A 19,999-nucleotide genomic window follows, 5' to 3' on the forward strand; every position below is an offset into this window, starting at 1 on the left:
GCTACTAGCCAGTTTCTTCTCTAACTCGAGCCAGCCTTCTACACCTATTCCAAAGCAGTTATGGATACACATTTTAGGTTAAAAACTCTTTCTATAACTGCTCTCTCTTGTCTCACACCATTGGCATGCTTATAAAGCTAATAACCAACTTATAACTGTCATTTGGGCCATAATGTGCAATCCTTGCGCATTACTGAACTTGGCCTTGAGTAAATACTCAGTCAACATGGCATTGTAGTCGTCTTTGTTAGAGCATAGCTCGGTTGAACCCACCAAGTATTGGTATGTCAAGTTTGGTTGTCATATTTTAGTGAAGAGATATTTTGTAAAAGGGTCGCATCTTTATAGTCTAATTAGGGTCTGGGTCGTAGAACATGCATTTGATGTGTTAGGGTCGAAGACTTATTTTGACCGTTTAAATTTTTTTACTATAATGCCCTTGAGAAATTGCTAAAGGACATAGTGGCCTAATACTAATTAAAAACTTAACTGGGTCTAACAGGACCGCCTCATTTATGAAATGACCCATATTTTTTAGTTTATAATCGTGTGATTATGGTACGGTAGAAACCATTATCACGAAATCATTCTTAGTTAGGTCATGGAATGTTTAAGATGAAGCAGGTGATGGAATACATCTAGAGTTAGATTGGAATAGATTCCATACCAATGAACTTGGAGAATTGAACTATCAAGATTGACTACCAAAAATAGATAGGCTACAGGATGAAGAAGATGATGAAATCCCTAAATACAAAAGAAAAGATATGCTTCAAAAACAAATTAATATAGATCCAGATGAAGCTAGCATACTGGTCAGATTAATCCATCTCAGTTAAGATTCAATTTCGAATGATGCAGATGAGGAAGATGATATACCTAAAAATCTGTCGGAAGAAGAATACCAGTGAGAAGGTTAATTAATGAGTTTATATATTTAATTAGTAATATATATGGGATACGAGATTGCTGAAGATGAAAATCCAAGGAGAGCAGCTGATGTTGCTGAGATTGAATTAGGGATGGAATGGAATATTTTCATAGACTTTAAAGAGTATCCCAATAACTTTTCCAAATTAACGAAATCAGGGATGAACAACAAAGGACGCAAGAGCATGTCTATGATGATAATAGCCAGAGGTTAGCTTCACCTTAGTTGAAAGTCAAGTAACAATTAAATTAAATGGTCTTCCGTTAGTCTATGACCCTAATGCATCAAGTGCATGTTCTACGACCCAGGCCCTAATTAGGCCAAAACTCATCTAAGAGTCGCTTGATTATGTACTAGAGACAACTTCGTATAGGTTAGACTAGAAAGTCTAGGATTATGAGACATACAAGTATTACTCGAAGACCTGAAGAATGTGAAGAAGTAACGAGCTACAACGATGACATCATCCTTCCTCTTGAGGTTAGTAATATTGACTTGAACTGTTTCATTCCCAACGTATCTTTCAACTCGTGCTATATTGAAAACATAACTGCGAAGCTGTGAATGATTATTATACTCTAGTAGTGAGACATGATCATATATCATAGTGTTAAGGAATTAGAATACAAAGTATAACGCTTATCTTTTGAACTTCGTATATATGACATCGACATAATCGTATGAATGCTATTGTGGTTATGTGTATGGGTAATTAAAGGTGAAGATTTCATCCTAAGAAACAATGTTTACACTTGTTTAAAGGAAGTACATTCATGAACTTGTTTTACGAATCGAAAGGGAAATCGCCGGGCTTATTGGTATTGTTATTTATTAAATATTTTTGGATTACCAATATGTGTCGGTTAGTATAACCGATCATAATTTGTTATGTATCTTGGTATATCTAATCACAATGCCTGACTTATGATTTGGTATGACTAGTTTTTATTAATTAGTGTAACCGATCCTAAGTAATCACCTAAGATGGTATGATCTATATTTGTAATTGGTGTGACCGATCACAAAAAAATTGTGTAATCGATCCTTGTAGTTGGTGTAACCGATCCTAGTGTGATATCCCTAGTCCTTAATAAGTTGTTTATGGACTAGTACTGGGTACAGTTTTAAAATTCTTGGGCGTAACTAACCCTCTCCTAGACAGCTGTCCCTATAAAGAAGTTATATTTATGGTAGAATTTCCGTCCGTATATATTTTAAGTTAGGGTTTTCTTTTGTTGATATCCTGTTTTCACTAAAACCTAAGAGAGAAAGGATGCGGTCAAAAAGGACAAGAAAATAAGAGTTTTTTTTGGTGAGCAAGAGCGGCGAAAGGAGGAAGGAATAGTCTTGATATCGTTTCAGCCATTAGAGAAGAAGGGATTTGGCTTTGTTCTTTGGCGATAAATCTAGGTGGGTTTTCTAGCTCTAATGCTCTTTACTATATGGTCTAATAAATCTTAAAAAAGTTCTATGGAATTGTTAAAAGAGAAAAAAGAGGAGGGTTTAAAGCTAGGGATTTTTATTTCAGAAACTTCAAAGTGACGTACAGGGAAGAAGGAATAATAAATACCCATATTAGCAGTTTTCATGTGTTTTTCTTTCTGTTGCGTAATGCATGATTAATCAACAGGACAATGGGATTTAAATCATGTTGGAGTTCGTCTGTTTTAGATGAGTTAGAAAGACTCATTTATGTCTAGTCTGTGTAAATGCTCGCATAGTGCTTCCCATAGTTATGTTCGGTATACTCCGATGTCGCACAACTATTAGCCTTACTCCATTACATTTTGCCTAAACTATTTTATCCATGGTCCTAGCGTGGAGTCCAAGTGTGATATATGGGTAGGAAACCATTGATATTCCTTAGCCATACAACTTGTACTATTAAATCACTTATTTGGTATGCAGGCTATATTAAACACCTACAACACTAATGATTGGCTAGTAACGATAGTTTTTCTTATTGGTAGAATAAATGGTTGGATTGAGTGGTGTGGGTTAAGATTTGGAGGCTTGGTACTGTTTTTGGAGTGCTAGCTAGCTAGTGACGCATTGATTCTTCACCTACTTTTTGGGACCTTAAGGTTATATAGGCTTGTTTTGGTCTTCCTAGTGATGGGTAGGAATGTGAAGATGTCTATCTGTAATTCTCAAGATATCAGTGGCTGCTGCGTGTGACGAGGTGGTTGGAGCCTGCCACTTTCAGTAGTATAAAGTGTGATTGTATGTGTGCAGTCGACATGGTAATGTTATGTGATGATGAATAGTGTTGGTTGTTGAACATCTCCCGTAGTTGGTTCGATTCCCATGAAATTGTTACGGTGATGACCCCTGGGTCACCTAATAAAAGATGTGGATCTATTATCTTGGATGGAGCGACAACACCTGATTTTCCGGCACGCGGTAAGAAAATTAAGTGGACTGCAACAGGGCTTATATGATATGTTTTACGGTAGAAAAATAAATATAGAGAGGGAAAGGGGAAGCCGGTAAATTCGTATTTATTTAGATCTATGGGCGGGAAGTCTTGTTTTGCATTTTCAATAAACAATTGTTTTCCTTATCATTGCAGTTTTACTCGTTTGATAGGTACTAGACTTTTAAGTGATTGGCATTACTATTTTTAAAAGATCAGACTATAAATTGTTTATACTAGCGATGTATTTTTACAAGGAAATTCGGGTTTGTATAGATTATATATATAGATTATAAGTGTGTGAAAGCCTATTTTTAGTTGCAGTTTGATCCAGCTTACTATTTTTTCAGAAAATTGTTATCGTGGAGCTGCATAAATTTTAGGCTTTTTTTCCGTTCCATAAAAGTTGGTTTCTTTGCATTTTCGTAAGGTGGTTAGTGACAACATTTATTTATTTTCTTTAAGTCTAGACTTTAGTTTTTTTCCATAAATGTTTAGTACTTATTTTTTAGTCGACCTGCGTGTCGAGAACTCTTTTCTTTCATGATTTTATTTTCAAAGAATTTTGTTAGACTTGATAATTCTTTTATTAATTTTATGAAGCATAATTTTTATATATTATTTGGATTATTGTTAATGTGCTCCATACAATAGCCATATCTCCATTTGTTGGCTTGACGGTTTGAGTGTGTAAAGTTGTCCATGAGTAGGCCACACTTCGGATTTTAGGGCCATCGACCTAGAATTTGAAGTGGGGCGTGACACCTAGTGACTGGTGTGATCGATCACAAGCAATACCATGAATATATGGTAACCGGTCCTGGTAATTGACGTAACCAATCCTGGTAACTGACATAACTGGTCCTGGTAACTTGTGTGTTCGATCACAAGTAATCCATATTAAGGTAGAACCAATCTTTGTGATTGGTAGAACATATTAAACCCATGATTGTGATTTGATAATTGATCAATCACATAGTTGTCTTGGAATACAGATGAACCAATTCTAAACTTGTTTGAAAGTGTGGTATAATCGATTCCAAGATTGTAAATATGAAAGAGGATTTACAAAGAAAAGATGTCAACATACTTCGAACACGAACAATAACTCTTATCTTTTATTGTTCAAAGATATTCCTTAATAACTCATGGAGATCCCGGTCCGAAATAAATTAAGAATCTTTTAATTAAGGTTGTTAGTTTTATATGCTTTAATTACCAGCAATTAAATGCATATCTTTAGAAAATAAAAATTAGTAATGTGCATTTACTGATTGGAGATTTTTTATTGAGAGATTTCGGAAATATTGGACGAAGCATTTCCAGGAATTATGAAAACCGATTTTGGGCATTTATTGCATATCTTGAGAATATTCGGTTTTGGAAATTCCTTGGTGTCCAAACATCCTTGGTCTAAAAATACCTAAGTTTGTATCTCTTGCAAATTATCCTAAGAGCCAGGTAAACTTCATCTTTTTGTTGTTTCCGGTGGAGCCCGTCCATCCGGAGAGGAAAGTACCCTAATTAGGCGAAATCTCTTACGACCGCTCGTTTAAAGACTTTTGTGGGATCAAATTTTGGGCATTTATTGCATATCTTGAGAATAATCGATTTTGGAAATTCCTTGGTGTCCAAACATCCTTGATCTAAAAATACCTAAGTTTGTATCTCTTACAAATTATCCTAAGAGCCGGGCAAACTTCATCTTTTTGTTGTTTCCGGTGGAGTCATCTATCCGGATAGGAAAGTACCCTAATTAGGCGAAATCTCTTACGACCGCTCGTTTAAAGACTTCTGTGGGATCAAGAAGCTCTACGAGTACCGTTGGTGGGAAACTAGATAATTGCAGTTTATTAGTTTTTGATTGATTTGATTGACTAACGGTTGTTGAACTTTGGTTGCACCTAGTTTGTTTATTCTTGAGAATCTTCTCTTTTGATATAAGATTCACTCAAACTAGATCGAAGTTTCAACGTGATCTTTAGAACTGTTTGTAGATCTAAAGGCATCTTGTGATAATCCATTGTTAACAGACTCCATTCTGTGCGTGATTGATCACAAGAGATTCAAGTGGTGTTGTGCAGGTTTAATTGAAGATTAAAGAAGACGAAGAAGATATTTTATTGGTTTCTCATATCTTTGTGTAACACAAACCTTGATCGGCTGGGATCCAATTAGAATCAGATTTATTCGACTTATTAGTTGCGTGAGATCGACATCGCTTTATAGTCTCGATTGATTGCAAATCTAAACTCAGCTACTTCGTAGTTGTTGGATAAATTGATATAACCAGGCAAAGGAGTTTATTAGTTTAAAAGGAAGAGCCTTTGCATATGATTTGAGATATATTTATCTTGAAAGAATCAATAGAGTTGTTACCAAACAGATTTGTTGTTCCTTTACTGTTTGGAATACGATCCAAATGAATTGTTCCGGTGCGTGTACTTATTGAATGTCGGAAGCGCAGGGATACTGAAGAAACTAAGTGAACTAGTTTTAGTTGCTTGGTCTCAACTATACGAAGTTGGTTTAGATTTTGTATAACAGCTTAATTCCGAGAATATTCAATTCTGGACTAGGTCCCGGGGTTTTTCTGCATTTGCGGTTTCCTCGTTAACAAAATCTTTCTGTGTCATTTACTTTTATATTCCGCAATTATAATTCTTGTTATTATAATTTACAATAAATTACATAAACGTTAATTATGTATTACTTGATAGTGATCCTATAGAGTTTGGTTAAGTCTGAACCTATTATCAAGTAATTACACTTTGATTATTGTATTGTCTCGATCTCATATCCATAGACGATCACACAAAGTGTGAATACCGATTTGTCGTATTGTCTTGACTTTGTCCATAGACAATCACTCTCGGTAAGATGACTTATAGGTGGATATTTTAAAGATTGTGGTGTATTTGGGTACCCTCATTTTTTCAGTTGGTATCAGAGCAGACAAACACGAAAAGATCTAACAATTTGTGTTTGGTGCGATCCAAACACAAAAGAAATGAACTCGAATTCAAATGAATCGATTTCAATTAACGTACCTCCAAGATTTGACGGAACAAACTATCTATGGTGGAAATCTGATATGAGATCTTTTCTTCAATCACGAGACTTTAATACGTGACTATTAGTCGTCGATGGTTATAATCGCCCGAAAGTAGAAAATTTGAAAACTGAGTTTAAACTCTCAGTGGATTATACAAGCGGAGAAAAATCTTTTTCAAAGCAGAATTCAGATGGTTTGAATGCAATTATACATGATGTAAGCCGTGATCTACAACATCATGTATCTACATGCCAAACTTCAAAGGAAGCTTGGGATAACCTTCAGATCCTATTCGAAGGAAACACATCAGAAAAAGAAGCTAGACTTCAAACTTCCACTTCTGATTGGGAAAAACTTCGAATGGATGACAATGACACTTTTGAAGAGTTTCATATTAAACTTTCTAAGATAGTTAATGTTTCTTTCTCTCTTGGAAAGACTATTCTGAAAAAGATATAATATGCAAAATTCTCAGATGGTTTCCATCTAGATACGAATCTAAGAAGCATGCAATCATAGAAGCAAATGATCTTTCAACACTTTCACGAAGCACACTTGTCGGAAAGTTAAAGATCTTTGATCATGAATCACGGTTTATTCAAGCTAAAGGAATTGCTTTTAAAGCTGCAAAATTTCCAAAAGCTCCGATGGAGAAAGATAGATTGATGGATTATTCTAATGAACTGATTGCAGAAAATTCTGATGATGAAATTGAACTATCATTATCATTAATCACTAGACAGTTTCGAGATCTCTTAAAAAAAAAGATTCATAAAGATACTCATCGATCTTCTCGACCCCATGTTCGAGTTCCTATCAAGAACAAGAAATATCATGAAGAAGATGATGAATATCAGCCTCAATGTTTTAAGTGTAAAGGTTTTGGTCATATGGCTAAAGACTTTCCTGATCTTAGGAAATACACTGGAAGCAAGGTATTGGTTGTAACTCTAGACGATACCTCTGATTCATATGACTCTGAAGAAGAGGAAACAACTAATATTGCACTAATTGTAGATTGGATTCCCTCTTCCTCCATTAGTTATTTAACCATTTTAATAATGGATATGTCTTCAGATGCTGAAAAATCATCTAATGGTAAAGGGAAAAATAAGATAAATTGTAAAACTATCTCAAAAAACAGGATTGCTAAAAGGTACATATGCAACTCCAACCAATCTCAAGATACTTTGTTAATTCGAGGTAACAAGAAAAGATTTTTCATACGATACTAGATCAAGGACACACTGGTTGTTCCAAATTCCACGATGAGAGAACATCTCATACTAATACCACCTAAACGGTATTAAAATTACATCCTCACCTTGTGTGCCGAATCTGTGTTTGAGGAAGTAAAAATCAAGGCACTTATGTGTAGATTATCGGATCAAAATCTAGTAATTGAAAATATATTTAAGATATTCGCATTTATAGGAAAATTATATTTTCAGAAGTATGAAAAATATAAAAAGATTATTCTCCTTCTTTGGTCATTCCTTGTCCGAACTATGAGTCAGGATCCAATGTGTTCTCTTGAAAAGGTGCTTGATCTGAAAGATCTCTTTAAGAATAAGTCTGCACCTCCTCTGGATGTTGAGAAACCTAAGAGGAAATCAAAAAGAGAGATTGGCTAAGTAAGAAGGAAAGAGAGAATATGCTGAAGAAATATCAGTATATTGAAGCATTGACACACTTTTGTGTTCAATCAAAGAAAGAATTACATGCTCTTGCATAATCCTTCACGAAACATCTCAACTGCAAGAAATTATGGTCAAGCAACAAGGTTACCTACTTGAAGAAATTCACAAGCTGAAGACTGAAATTAATAACCTGCCTTCCTCTAGCACTGATATGAAGGATTAAGTTGCTCATAAAATAAGAATAAACTCTTATTTTAAAGAAAAATAGACATCAATTTTTGATTTATTTTGATTATTGTATAAGGTCTATTTTTGAAAAACTATCATTATTTATGAATAAAATTATTATTTTATAAAAAAATTGTGATAGTTTTCGATTACATAGCTTGTGCTTGAATGTCTATATTATTTCTATGTGTTTTCGGTTTATGGGATGTATGATTTCGGATATCATAACCTTAATATTTGATCTCATATGATGTGAACCCTTATGGTTTGTGTGACTTTTTGATTTAGCGGGATTAAGTTCTATCCCATGTTGGTAGGCTTTATCAAAGGATCATAAGGAGTTCCGATTGAGACTCATATGTAAAAAGTCACAATGTGTTGAATGAATTTGTGTTTACATGAGTTGAGTTTAGCATAAACATATGTGTTTCGGGTTTTCAACTTTTGCTATTGGCACGCATTAGTTAAAACCGATTCAACTTTTCTATGGTAAAGGTTGCTCTTTGTTGTTGTTCTTTTGTTCTTGCGAGAGAATGACAACATACTGGGGAGAGTTCTAACTTGAACTTGCGCTTAATGATATATCTTTTGGGGAGAAGAGGATGCAGAATCTGAGGTAACAAAGTTGTTAGTTAATCGTTTTCCTGTTTAAGAAAATCCTGCTTATATTGCATATATTTTGCTTTTGCTTAACAAAATTTCGGTACAATATGTGTGTGTGTGTGTGACTCAATTGTTTCCGGTTAAGAAAAAATGTATCAATTTATTTGACTTATTTATTGGTATCTTCTTTATTGTTTGATATCAAGTGTTTTGGCTAAACGAAATTTCGGTGCTATAATGTCTACGTTTGTTTCAATTGCTTCCGGTTAAGAAAAATAATTGTGCAAGTCAACTTATTTTGGTTTGTATGAATTGTTTATGGCTTAACGTAATAGGGGATCATTTGTTTAGTGCAATTCGATTCCGGATAAGAGAAACTAAGTTAATCCTGATCTTAGTTAGACTTATCAAAGTGAAAGATTCGGTTATTCAAGTCTAATCGAATTCCTTGACAAGAAATACTAGTTAACTAACCTAGTACTTGTCTTGTCTAAAGTGAAAGGTCTAAGTTATTGTTTGAATAATTGTAACCTGATGAGAGAAATAAAGTTAAATCTGATTTTTATTTTGGTCTTATCGAAATAAGCGGTTGTATGTTTACAATCGGTGTAACAAGGGAACTAAGTCTCTTAGTCAATTTATTAAACTATTAGGGAAAATTGCTCCGGGAAATTGTTTCCTTGATAACATATTAAAACCAAATTACTTGTAGTTTCGGTTTTTATATTGGTTATCTAAAGTGGTATGTGAAACCTTTGTGCTTAACTCTTATAGGTTGTACAAGTCTTTTAGATTTGTAAGTATCCTTTCGGTTTGACCTTTATTTGCTCGAACCTTTGTCATTTTGTGACAAAAAGGGGGAGAAATATATGGAGTAAACAAGTGATTTGTAATCACTAAGGAAATGACAATTATGCTTAAACGTTATATCTAATGAAAGAGTAAAGCATTGACTAAGGGGGAGCAACATATCATATTTCCATTGTAGTTATCTTGACTACAAAAGGAGAATAAGATGTTCGGATTGAAAATCTACCTATCTCACCTTTATGAGGAGTATTAACTTTGTTATTAAAATGTCAACAACGACATTTATTAATTGAGTATATGTAGGTTATTGTGTTGTTGAAACTTGGAATCAAGTGTATGTTTAATGAATTCTTGTAATTTGTTTATCCGTATGTATTAAGAGTTTTGTCACTAAAATTGACAAAGGGGGAGATTGTTAGAGCATAGCTCCGCTGAACCCACCAAGCATTGGTATGTCAAGTTTGGTTGCCATATTTTAGTGAACCAAAACTCATCTAAGAGTCGCTTGATTATGTACTAGAGACAACTTCGTATAGGTTAGACTAGAAAGTCTAGGATTATGAGACATACAAGTATTACTCGAAGACCTGAAGAATGTGAAGAAGTAATGAGCTACAACGACGACATCATCCTTCCTCTTGAGGTTAGTAATATTGACTTGAACTGTTTCATTCCTAACGTATCTTTCAAGTCGTTCTATATTGAAAACATTACTGCGAAGCTGTGAATGATTATTATACTCTAGTAGTGAAACATGATCATATGATCATGGTGTTAAGAAATTAGAGACGCTTATCTTTTGAACTTCGTATGTATGACATCGACATAATCGTATGAATGCTATTGTGATTATGTGTATGGGTAAAGGTGAAGATTTCATCCTAGGAAACAATGTTTACATTTTTTAAAGGAAATACATTCATGAACTTGTTTTATGAATCGAAAGGGAAATCGCCAGGCTTATTGGTATTGTTATTCATTGCATATCTTTGGATTACCAATATGTATGAGTTAGTAGAACCGATCATAACTTGTTATGTATCTTGGTATAACTAATCGTAGTGCCTGACTTATGATTTAGTATGACTAGTTTTTATTAATTAGTGTAACCGATCCTAAGTAATCACCTAAGATGGTGTGACCGATCCTAGTAATTGGTGTGACCGATCATAAAAAAATTGTGTAATCGATCCTTGTAATTTGTGTAACCTGTCCTAGTAATTGGTGTAACCGATCCTAGTAGCTGGTGTGACCGATCACAAGCAATACCATGAGTATATGGTAACCGGTCCTGGTACTTGACATAACCGATCCTGGTAACTGACATAGCCGGTCCTGGTAACTTGTGTGTTCGATCACAAGTAATCCAAATTAAGGTAGAACTGATATTTGTGATTGGTAGAATCGATTGAACCCATGATTGTGATTTGATAATTGGTCAATCACATAGTTGTCTTGGAATACAGATGAACCAATTCTAAACTTGTTTGGAAGTGTGGTATAATCGATTCCAAGATTGTAAATATGAAAGAGGATTTACAAAGAAAAGATGTCAACATACTTCGAACACGAACAATAACCCTTATCTTTTATTGTTCAAAGATATTCCTTAATAACTCATGGAGATCCTGATACGAAATAAATTTGGGCCAATGACGTTTGGTACCACAATAAAAGTTAACGAAACACAAAATACCATAACTTGACATAATAACATTCCATTTTATTGTGTGACTAACTCGCCCCCAACAAAACATGGATTACCTAACATATCCTCGGACTTGGGGTAACACATTTTGATATGGGATCTGGTGCATGATTGATTTGGATGTTTGATCGACAAAATATATGGTTGTTATAATGAAAGAGTATTGATTTGGTCGGTAAGTTTGTGATCCAGGGTTTCCAGTAAAAGAGTTTTAATTAGGTTTCCAGTAAATGAGTTTTGATTAGACTCGTGATATAAAATCCTGATGGTCCTTTAAAGTTCTGATCAGAATTTACATCGTTTCTGTGGGCTTCATTTGTTGAATGACTACATAGGATTCCCATTCATGGTGGATCAACAGAAGTAAGTTTGTGTTGCAGCCGATTAACTGTATGGTATAAGAAAGTTTAAAATTGATTAGTTATGATGATTCATGTCAATCTAAAAAAAAGTATCTTGTGTAACTGATTTCAAATCTCTATTCTTGAGACTTCAATAGGATGTTGTTTCAATTAGTGTTACTTTAATCTAAAAAAAAGTATCTTGTTTAAATTCTCTCCGGATTGAATCTACCTTCAACACTATCTACAGTTTGATATACAGAGATTAAGTTACCTTGTTAGCCTCATTAAACATCCATTTCAAAAAACTCAATTCATTAAAAGTTCTCACAAAGCCAATATCACAGTTCTAAATGGATTTCTTACAAGATTACTAGTTGCGCAGAAAAGACCCAGTTCATTACAACCGAGATCAACATCTGCATTTACAGTACTCTCTGCAAAGAATCCCTAGCTAGTTACTAATTGCTAGCATTTACAACATAGCATTCAAAATATCCATTCACACCCTTTTCAAACTCCTATAAAGAAAAACACCCACATTTACAATAACTACACTGATATAGTTCATCAAGACAACAAAATGAAAACAACTACTTGGACCGGCCGACTAACATAAACTTCACACAAGAACAAGATGATTCTTACCAGCAACAAGAAGATCAGACAGAACCAGAAAGACTATTTGGAGAAAACTTGCTAATCATATTAAAGCTTGAAACTATGCACAAATTCTCATCTTTCTGAATCTCTGGAGAACTCTAATCAGAATCTTTATCTTCATCTTCATCATCACTTCCAAAACCTTCTTCCTCAACATCATCTTCTTCATCACTATTGTTGGATGCAGCAGTACCATACCCATCTGACATATCTTCATACTCCTCTATTTGTTCCTCCTCATCTGCCTCATCTGCTCTCTCGATCTCTGGATTTTCATCAACATCAATGCCCTCTGTCTTCTGTTCATCCGAGTCGATATCTAAAAGATCTCGCATGGTCCTGGTGAAGATTGGAGGATTTACCTTCTCATACAGATAAAGCTCATACTCTCCACATCTTCCTCAAATTCTTCACCAGTTACCTCAACATATTCTTGTTCAAAATCACAATCTGTCTCACTATTTCGCTTATTACAAGTATTCAACCTTGCATGCTTTGCATCTCTCTCTCTCTCCCTGTTTACGAGCTTCCCTCGCCAAGATTTTCTCCTTCCAGAAAGCATATTCAACTGCATATTCCTGCCTTCCCCTTACATACTCAACTTTGCGATTCCTTCGTTGTATTTCTGCGAACGACAATCTTTCCAGAACATGACCATCCCAAGTGATGGGTAAGAATCTACCCAAAATTCACTCCCAGGAATTAGATGCGGGGGTAACGAATGTTCATGGAACGTCTCGGTATCCAAATTGAAAGAACTTATGCAAGTATCATGCGGATGACAATCCTTCCAGAAAATACAACCATGTGTTGTGCATACACACCTGAACTCTGAATAGTAAAAGGAATCTCCCTTATTATGTTCCTTCATCCTCTCTCGTCTCCTAGAGTGTGTACTTAAACTTTACCATCCATGTGAATGTGAACTACCTTGTACTCATTGGTACGTTGACTGTATCCGAAACCCCCAATTACGTTGTATCGTGGATACCACCCAAGTACTTGATCTCGTGCAATTGGGATGCATACTTGTGGCAGATGGAGGTGCTCACCCGTTGCTGGATTCATAATATGTATAGGATCTTGTATGCCGTGGTGTGAAACACAAAAACATACCAGACCGTTGCAAGATCCTAGGTTCTGTCAAACGGGGGACCGTGACCACGAAGAGAAAGATATTAAGTTTTAATTTCTTGCAAGGTATTTTCCACTGACCACGAAGAGTCTTTTCTTACCTTATTTAAATTGTCCGCCAAAGCTTTGCAATCGGTTACTATGAACACGCTTGATAATATATTTTCTTCTAACCACGTAACATCCTTTAATAAGGATTTTGCGTCTGCGTGGAAAGCTGACGTTGCCCACTCCGAACCCGCAGATATGTGCATGAAAGTTTCTTCATCATCTGAGTATAGAATGAAAGCATAGCCCAGATGCCAGTTATGATTTATCTCGTTTCATTACGACAATCAGTGAGTGAAAAAAATAAAAAGATAAGTATAGGACTCGAACCTAAGGTACTATGAGGTAACTTGAAGCCTATCTGGCAACCAGTTTCATAGGTGTCATGACTTTCGTGTACACTGTCATGGCTTTCGTGTACACTGCGATGAAATGGAAAGAAGTTTTCATCATCGATCAGGATGTGTTTGGTGAAGATTTGGTACTACAAATGTCATCACTTCTTGTAAAAATGTCAATGACACCTTACGAAGTTGGCATTATTATTTCGTGGAGGATGTGAACTCCTTCACATGGTAAGTGTTCTGATTCCATGCTTAATTGAATCATATAGTACAAAGCTCAGTATAACAATGTCTATGTAACAATCAACTCTCAAGGAAAATATAAATCAGCATAAAAGGTAACAATTAAAGCTAGATTGGATCAAAAATTTTGTTTAAGACTGTATAGGCTCAAGCCTTGCGAAATTTCGAAAGCAGACAAAAAATTGAAACAAGGATAATAAAAGGTAACAGATAATGGTGCAGAATCAAAACATTTTAGTGTTCTATCCATGATGGTTCAAGGAATTACACAAATCTCCACAAATTCTAGAAAAGAGAAAACTGACAGTACTTGTAAACACACAAGGGGATTTCTTAAAGATCCTCACAAACACTACCGTATCAACATTGACATATTAAGAGTAATGTTAAGTGTCTGAAGAGCTTGTCAAGAACTTAACCACACAATTTGGGGGTTTCGGAAACATTAGAAGCTGCTTAATTACACTGTTTTGTTCCAAGTGGTCTTCGAAGAGCCTTAGAGAAGCTACAATGGTTACACACTCAAGAAACTGGACATACTTCAGAAATAGATTAATTGCATTTAGCTCCATGGAATGACCTTCAAAAATTTTAAATTTGATTACCTTGAGGTGTGGTGGCAAACATTTAGGATCAAGTGACCAACAATCCTCATCTTCTACGCAAGTGATTTTAACACTCTACACAAGAATCAAAGCAAAGGTTCAGCAAAATACGATACAACAACTGGAATAAGTAGTAATGCTAACATAAACACAAGCTACTTAGTTTTTTTATTAGAGAATCCAAATGGTTATGCAAAAAAATAAAAAGTTAATGAAAGCTTAGTGACTTGCAAAGGGGAAAACGAGTTATTCCCGTTTAGGAAACTGAATTTTTGCAATACGAATCAACCATTTTACCAAATACGGTAACAATAATTCTCAATCGGAGAACTGACTAAACCACCGGTTGAGATTCAGACAAAAAATATCAGAATAAAGCTTATACTACAAAAGTGCCATACTGATTATTTTCACAACAACATAATAAATTATAAGAATCATCTAAAATAATGATGCATACCAGAAATGAGTCAGCACATATTTTAAGGAGCTTTTCACTTGAAAGCTCTTCAAAAATCTTGACAAATACTTTGTTTGGGTCATCGTATTCTTCAAAATCCTGAATATTTAAGTTAACAGTGGCCTCCACTAGTGACGGAAAGCTACCAAGGAGAAAGTCTGTTGCTGGCTCTCCTGTGTAGCTAATGGTCAATAAAATAGGAGCATCAATCTCCACCGTAGACTCTGTAAATCCACAGTAAGTAATGGCCAAGTGCTTCAGTGTAGGGTGTCCAATGCGTAACCGCTCGAAAATATCACAAAAAGTCAAACTCAACTTTTCAAGGATGGGGCAGTTTGAAAAGAATTTTCTTGTCGAGGTAATCTCATTCAGAAACTGAAGAGACTCGAGCCGAAGAATCTTGAGATTTGGAAAATAAATTGTGTTAGGAATAATGAATTTGGCAATAACAGCAAGGTCGAAACGTAAATCAAGCAGTATCAACGAATCATAAGTAAAAAATGACAGAGGAAATATGAAGGATGTACTCGAGTAATTCATGTAAAGATAAAATTCTTCAACTTTACGTTTTATGATAGTTCTGATCCATCTAGAAACTTGATATTTGTCAAATTTCTCATCCAAATCAAGATCGAATTTTTGGATCTTAGGCTTTTCATGGAGAAACAGTACCGTGTCTAGAAAATTCTCTAACGGTTTGTTTCAAGCATTGCTTCATCACTAAAACGTTCTTCAGTTTGCCAGTTACGAAAATCAAGTGTAGGGATAGAGTTGGATACATACTTCCATCTTTTGGTTTTGGACAAAATGCAGGTAGACATAGCACATTTAGCTGGTAACAAGGAAAGAATATGGTGGATAAGTTCATCAGGTAAATTACTTATCCTATCCTCTCCCATGATTCAAAGTGATGTTTCTCCTGAGAGAGCAATTAAATGGGAGTCAGTATAAAATAACATGAGTCACATCTAATCCCTTTGTGGTTTTCTATGCTACTCATTTCATCAAACAGTTGGCATGCATGCGAATCAAACAAACAGAGATAAAGATTATATCCACTGCCAACGAAGAGTATTATTATTTTTCTTTCGAAACATCCATTCACATTAGTGGTTTACGTCACTCTAAAATGTATGTACCAATCAAGATATGTCTCTTCCAGAGATGTTGCTTGAACAAAGTCCATGGAGCAACAAAATGATGATGTGGTGCCTTAACCAGATAATTGTGCGACTGTTGAGAGAATATGGAGCGGTCACCTTGTTAAACCAACATCATTTTGTTGTTAAGAAAATATATCCATAGAGTACGAGATTTATGATTACATCATCGCGCTTCTGCTTAGTATGGGAATCAGGTAAATCTATGTTATTATTCATGTTGATTTAAGTTACGATACACAAAATTCTATATGGTTTACTGATGGTGTTTCATCATCGTCATTCTTCCATTATCATCACATAATTTTCTGAATAATTGTATTCAAAAGAAAAACAGTTGCATCTCTTTCATTATTTGGTTAACCAAGAACAAAAATAACCAACTAGGAAAACTACTAGTACCATTTGCATTAAAGTGCTATGTATTTATCATCATGGGACTGATGTTTACAGAATTCCATTTCTCTTACTAAGATCAAAATGAACTTTACTAAAGTGTGGTGTTTGTTGTGTGATTAGAATTTAGTAACTTTCTTTCCAACGATGATCAAAATAAGCTTTCATTGGTAATTGTGGTGCTTAGGTAAATTGAATGTTCGGCGTGGGCATGAAAGCACAATCCTACGGTCTTGTGCATCTCAAAATTGATCCTAGGCATGTCAAATTTAAACTTGGGAATATCAAGTTTAATCTTGGGCATGGGCATGAAAACACAACCCTGCGGTCTTGGGCTTCTCAAAATTCAAACTAGGCATGCCAAATTTAAACTTGGGCATGTCAAATAAAATCTTGGGCATGGGCATGAAAGTACAAGCTTACGGTCTTGGGCATCTAAAAATTGATCTTAGGCATGTCAAATAAAATATTGGGCATGGACATGAAAGAATAACCCTACGGTCTCGGGCATATCAAAGTTGGTCCTACACATGTCAAATTCAAACTTGGGCATATCAAGTTTAATCTTGGGCATGCGCATGAAAGCACAACCCTACGGTCTTGGGCATCTCATTTTAATCCTACGCATGTCAAATTTAACTGGGGCATGTCAAGTTTAATCTTGGGCATGGGCATGAAAGGACAAGCTTACGGTCTTAGGAATTTCAAAATTGATCCTAGGCATGTCAAATTTAATCATGGGCATGGGCATGAAAGTACAAGCCTACGGTATTGGGCATCTCAAAATTGATCCTAGGCATGTCAAATTAAAACGTTGGGCATGGGCATGAAAGCACAACCCTGCAGTCTTTGGATTCTCAAAATTCAAACTAGGCATGTCAAATTTAAACTTGGGCATATCAAGTTTAATTTTGGGCATGGGAATGAAAGCACAACCCTTCAGTCTTAGGCATCTCAAAATCTATCCTAGGCATGTCAAATTTAAACTTGGGCATGTCAAATTGAATCTTGGGTATGGGAATTAAAGCACAAGCCGACGGTCGTAGGAATCTCAAAATTGATCCTAGGCATGTCAATTTTAAACTTGGCCATGTCAAATTGAATCTTGGGCATGGGAATGAAAGCAAAACCGACGGTCGTAGGAATCTCAAAATTGATCCTAGCCATGTCAAATTTAAACTTGGGAATGTCAAATTGAATCTTGGGCATGGGAATGAAAGAACAAGCCTACGGTCTTGGGAATCTCAAAATTTATCATAGGCATGTTAAATATAAACTTGGGCATATCAAGTTTAATCTTGGGCATGGGCATGAAAGCACAACCCTACGGTCTTGGGCATCTCAAAATTGATCCTTGGCATGTCAAATTTAAACTTGGGCATGTCAAATTGAATCTTGGGCATGGGCATGAAAGCACAAGCCTACGGTCTTAGGAATCTCAAAATTGATCCTAGGCATGTCAAATTTAATCATGGGCATGGCATGAAATGACAAGCTTACGGTATTGGGCATCTCAAAATTGATCATAGGCATGTCAAATATCAACTTGGGCATATCAAATTAAATGTTGGGCATGAGCATGAAAGCACAACCCTTCCGTCTTGGGCATCTCAAAATTGATCCTAGGCATGTCACATTTAAACTTGGGCATAGGCATGAAAGCACAACCCTACGGTCTTGGGCATCTCAAAATTGATCCTAGGCATGTCAAATTTAGACTTGGGCATGTCAAGTAAAATCTGGGAAATGGGCATGAAAGCACAAGCCTCCGGTGTTGGGCATCTAAAAATTGATCCTAGGCATGTCAAACAAAAACTTGGGTATGTGCATGAAAGCACAACCTTATGGTCTTGGGTATCTCAAAATTGATCCTAGGCATGTCATATTTAAACTTGGGCATTGGCATGAAAGCACAACCCTACGGTCTTGGGTATCTCAAAATTGATACTACGCATGTCAAATTTAAACTTGGGCATGCCAAATAAAATCTTGGTCATGGGGATGAAAGCACGAGCCTACGATCTTAGGAATCTCAAAATTGATCCTAGGCATGTCAAATTTAAACTTGTACATGTCAAATAAAATCTTGGGCATAGGCATGAAAGCACAAGCCTACGGTCTTAGAAATCTCAAAATTGATCCTAGGCATGTCAAATTAAATCATGGGCATGGTCATGAAAGTACAAGCCTACGGTATTTGGCATCTCAAAATTGATCCTAGGCATGTCAAATATAAACTTGGGCATATAAAATTGAATGTTCGGCGTGGGCATGAAAGCACAACCCTACGGTCAAGGGCATCTCAAAATTGATCACAGGAATGTCAAATTTAAACTTGGGCATATCAAGTTTAATCTTGGACATAGATAGGCATGAATGCACAACCCTACGGTCTTAGGCATCTCAAAATTGGTCCTAGGCATGTCAAATTTAAACTTGGGCATGTCAAATTGAATCTTGGGCATGGCATGAAAGCACAAGCCTACGGTCTTAGAAATCTCAAAATTGATCCTAGGCATGTTAAATTTAATCATGGGCATGGGCATGAAAGTACAAGCCTACGGTATTGGGTATCTCAAAATTGATCCTAGGCATGTCAAATTTAAACTTGGGTATATCAAATTGAATGTTGGGCATGGGCATGAAAGCACAACCCTACGGTCTTGGGCATCTCAAAATTGATCCTAGGCATGCCAAATTTAAACTTGGGCATATCAAGTTTAATCTTGGGAACATGCATGAAGGCACAACCCTACGGTCTTGGGCATCTCAAAATTGATCCTAGGCATGTCAAATTTAAACTTGGGCATGTCAAATAAAATCTGGGGAATGGGCATGAAAGCATAAGCCTACGGTCTTGGGCATCTAAAAATTGATCCTAAGCATGTCAAATTTAAACTTGGGCATGTCAAGTTTAATCTTGGGCATGGGCATGAATGCACAACCCTACGGTCTTTGGCACCTCAAAATTGATCCTAGGCATGTCAAATTTAAACTTGGGCATGTCAAATAAAATCTTGGGCATGGGCATGAAAGTACAATCCTACGGTCTTTGGCATCTCAAAATTGATCTTAGACATGTCAAATAAAATATTGGGCATGGGCATGAAAGAACAACCCTACGGTCTTGGGCATCTCAAAATTGATCCTAGGCATGCCAAATTTAAACTTGGGCATATCAAGTTTAATCTTGGGCATGGGCATGAAAGCACAA

The 19,999-nt window shown here is 35.7% G+C and overlaps 1 protein-coding gene across 1 annotated transcript; it reads right to left on the reverse strand.

Moving 5' to 3' along the window:
- Window positions 1–14,550: 14,550 nt before the first annotated feature.
- Window positions 14,551–15,769, reverse strand: LOC113312764 (F-box/LRR-repeat protein At4g14096-like). Its single transcript, XM_026561498.1, has 2 exons — window positions 15,230–15,769; window positions 14,551–14,844 (listed from the first exon to the last, which is right to left on the reverse strand). Exons 1-2 carry the CDS (start codon window positions 15,767–15,769, stop codon window positions 14,551–14,553), a joined length of 834 nt encoding a protein of 277 aa, XP_026417283.1.
- Between the last annotated feature and the right edge of the window lie 4,230 nt (window positions 15,770–19,999).

Source organism: Papaver somniferum, chromosome 9 (genome assembly GCF_003573695.1).
Source record: "Papaver somniferum cultivar HN1 chromosome 9, ASM357369v1, whole genome shotgun sequence".
In the NCBI taxonomy this organism is placed as follows: Eukaryota; Viridiplantae; Streptophyta; class Magnoliopsida; order Ranunculales; family Papaveraceae; genus Papaver; species Papaver somniferum.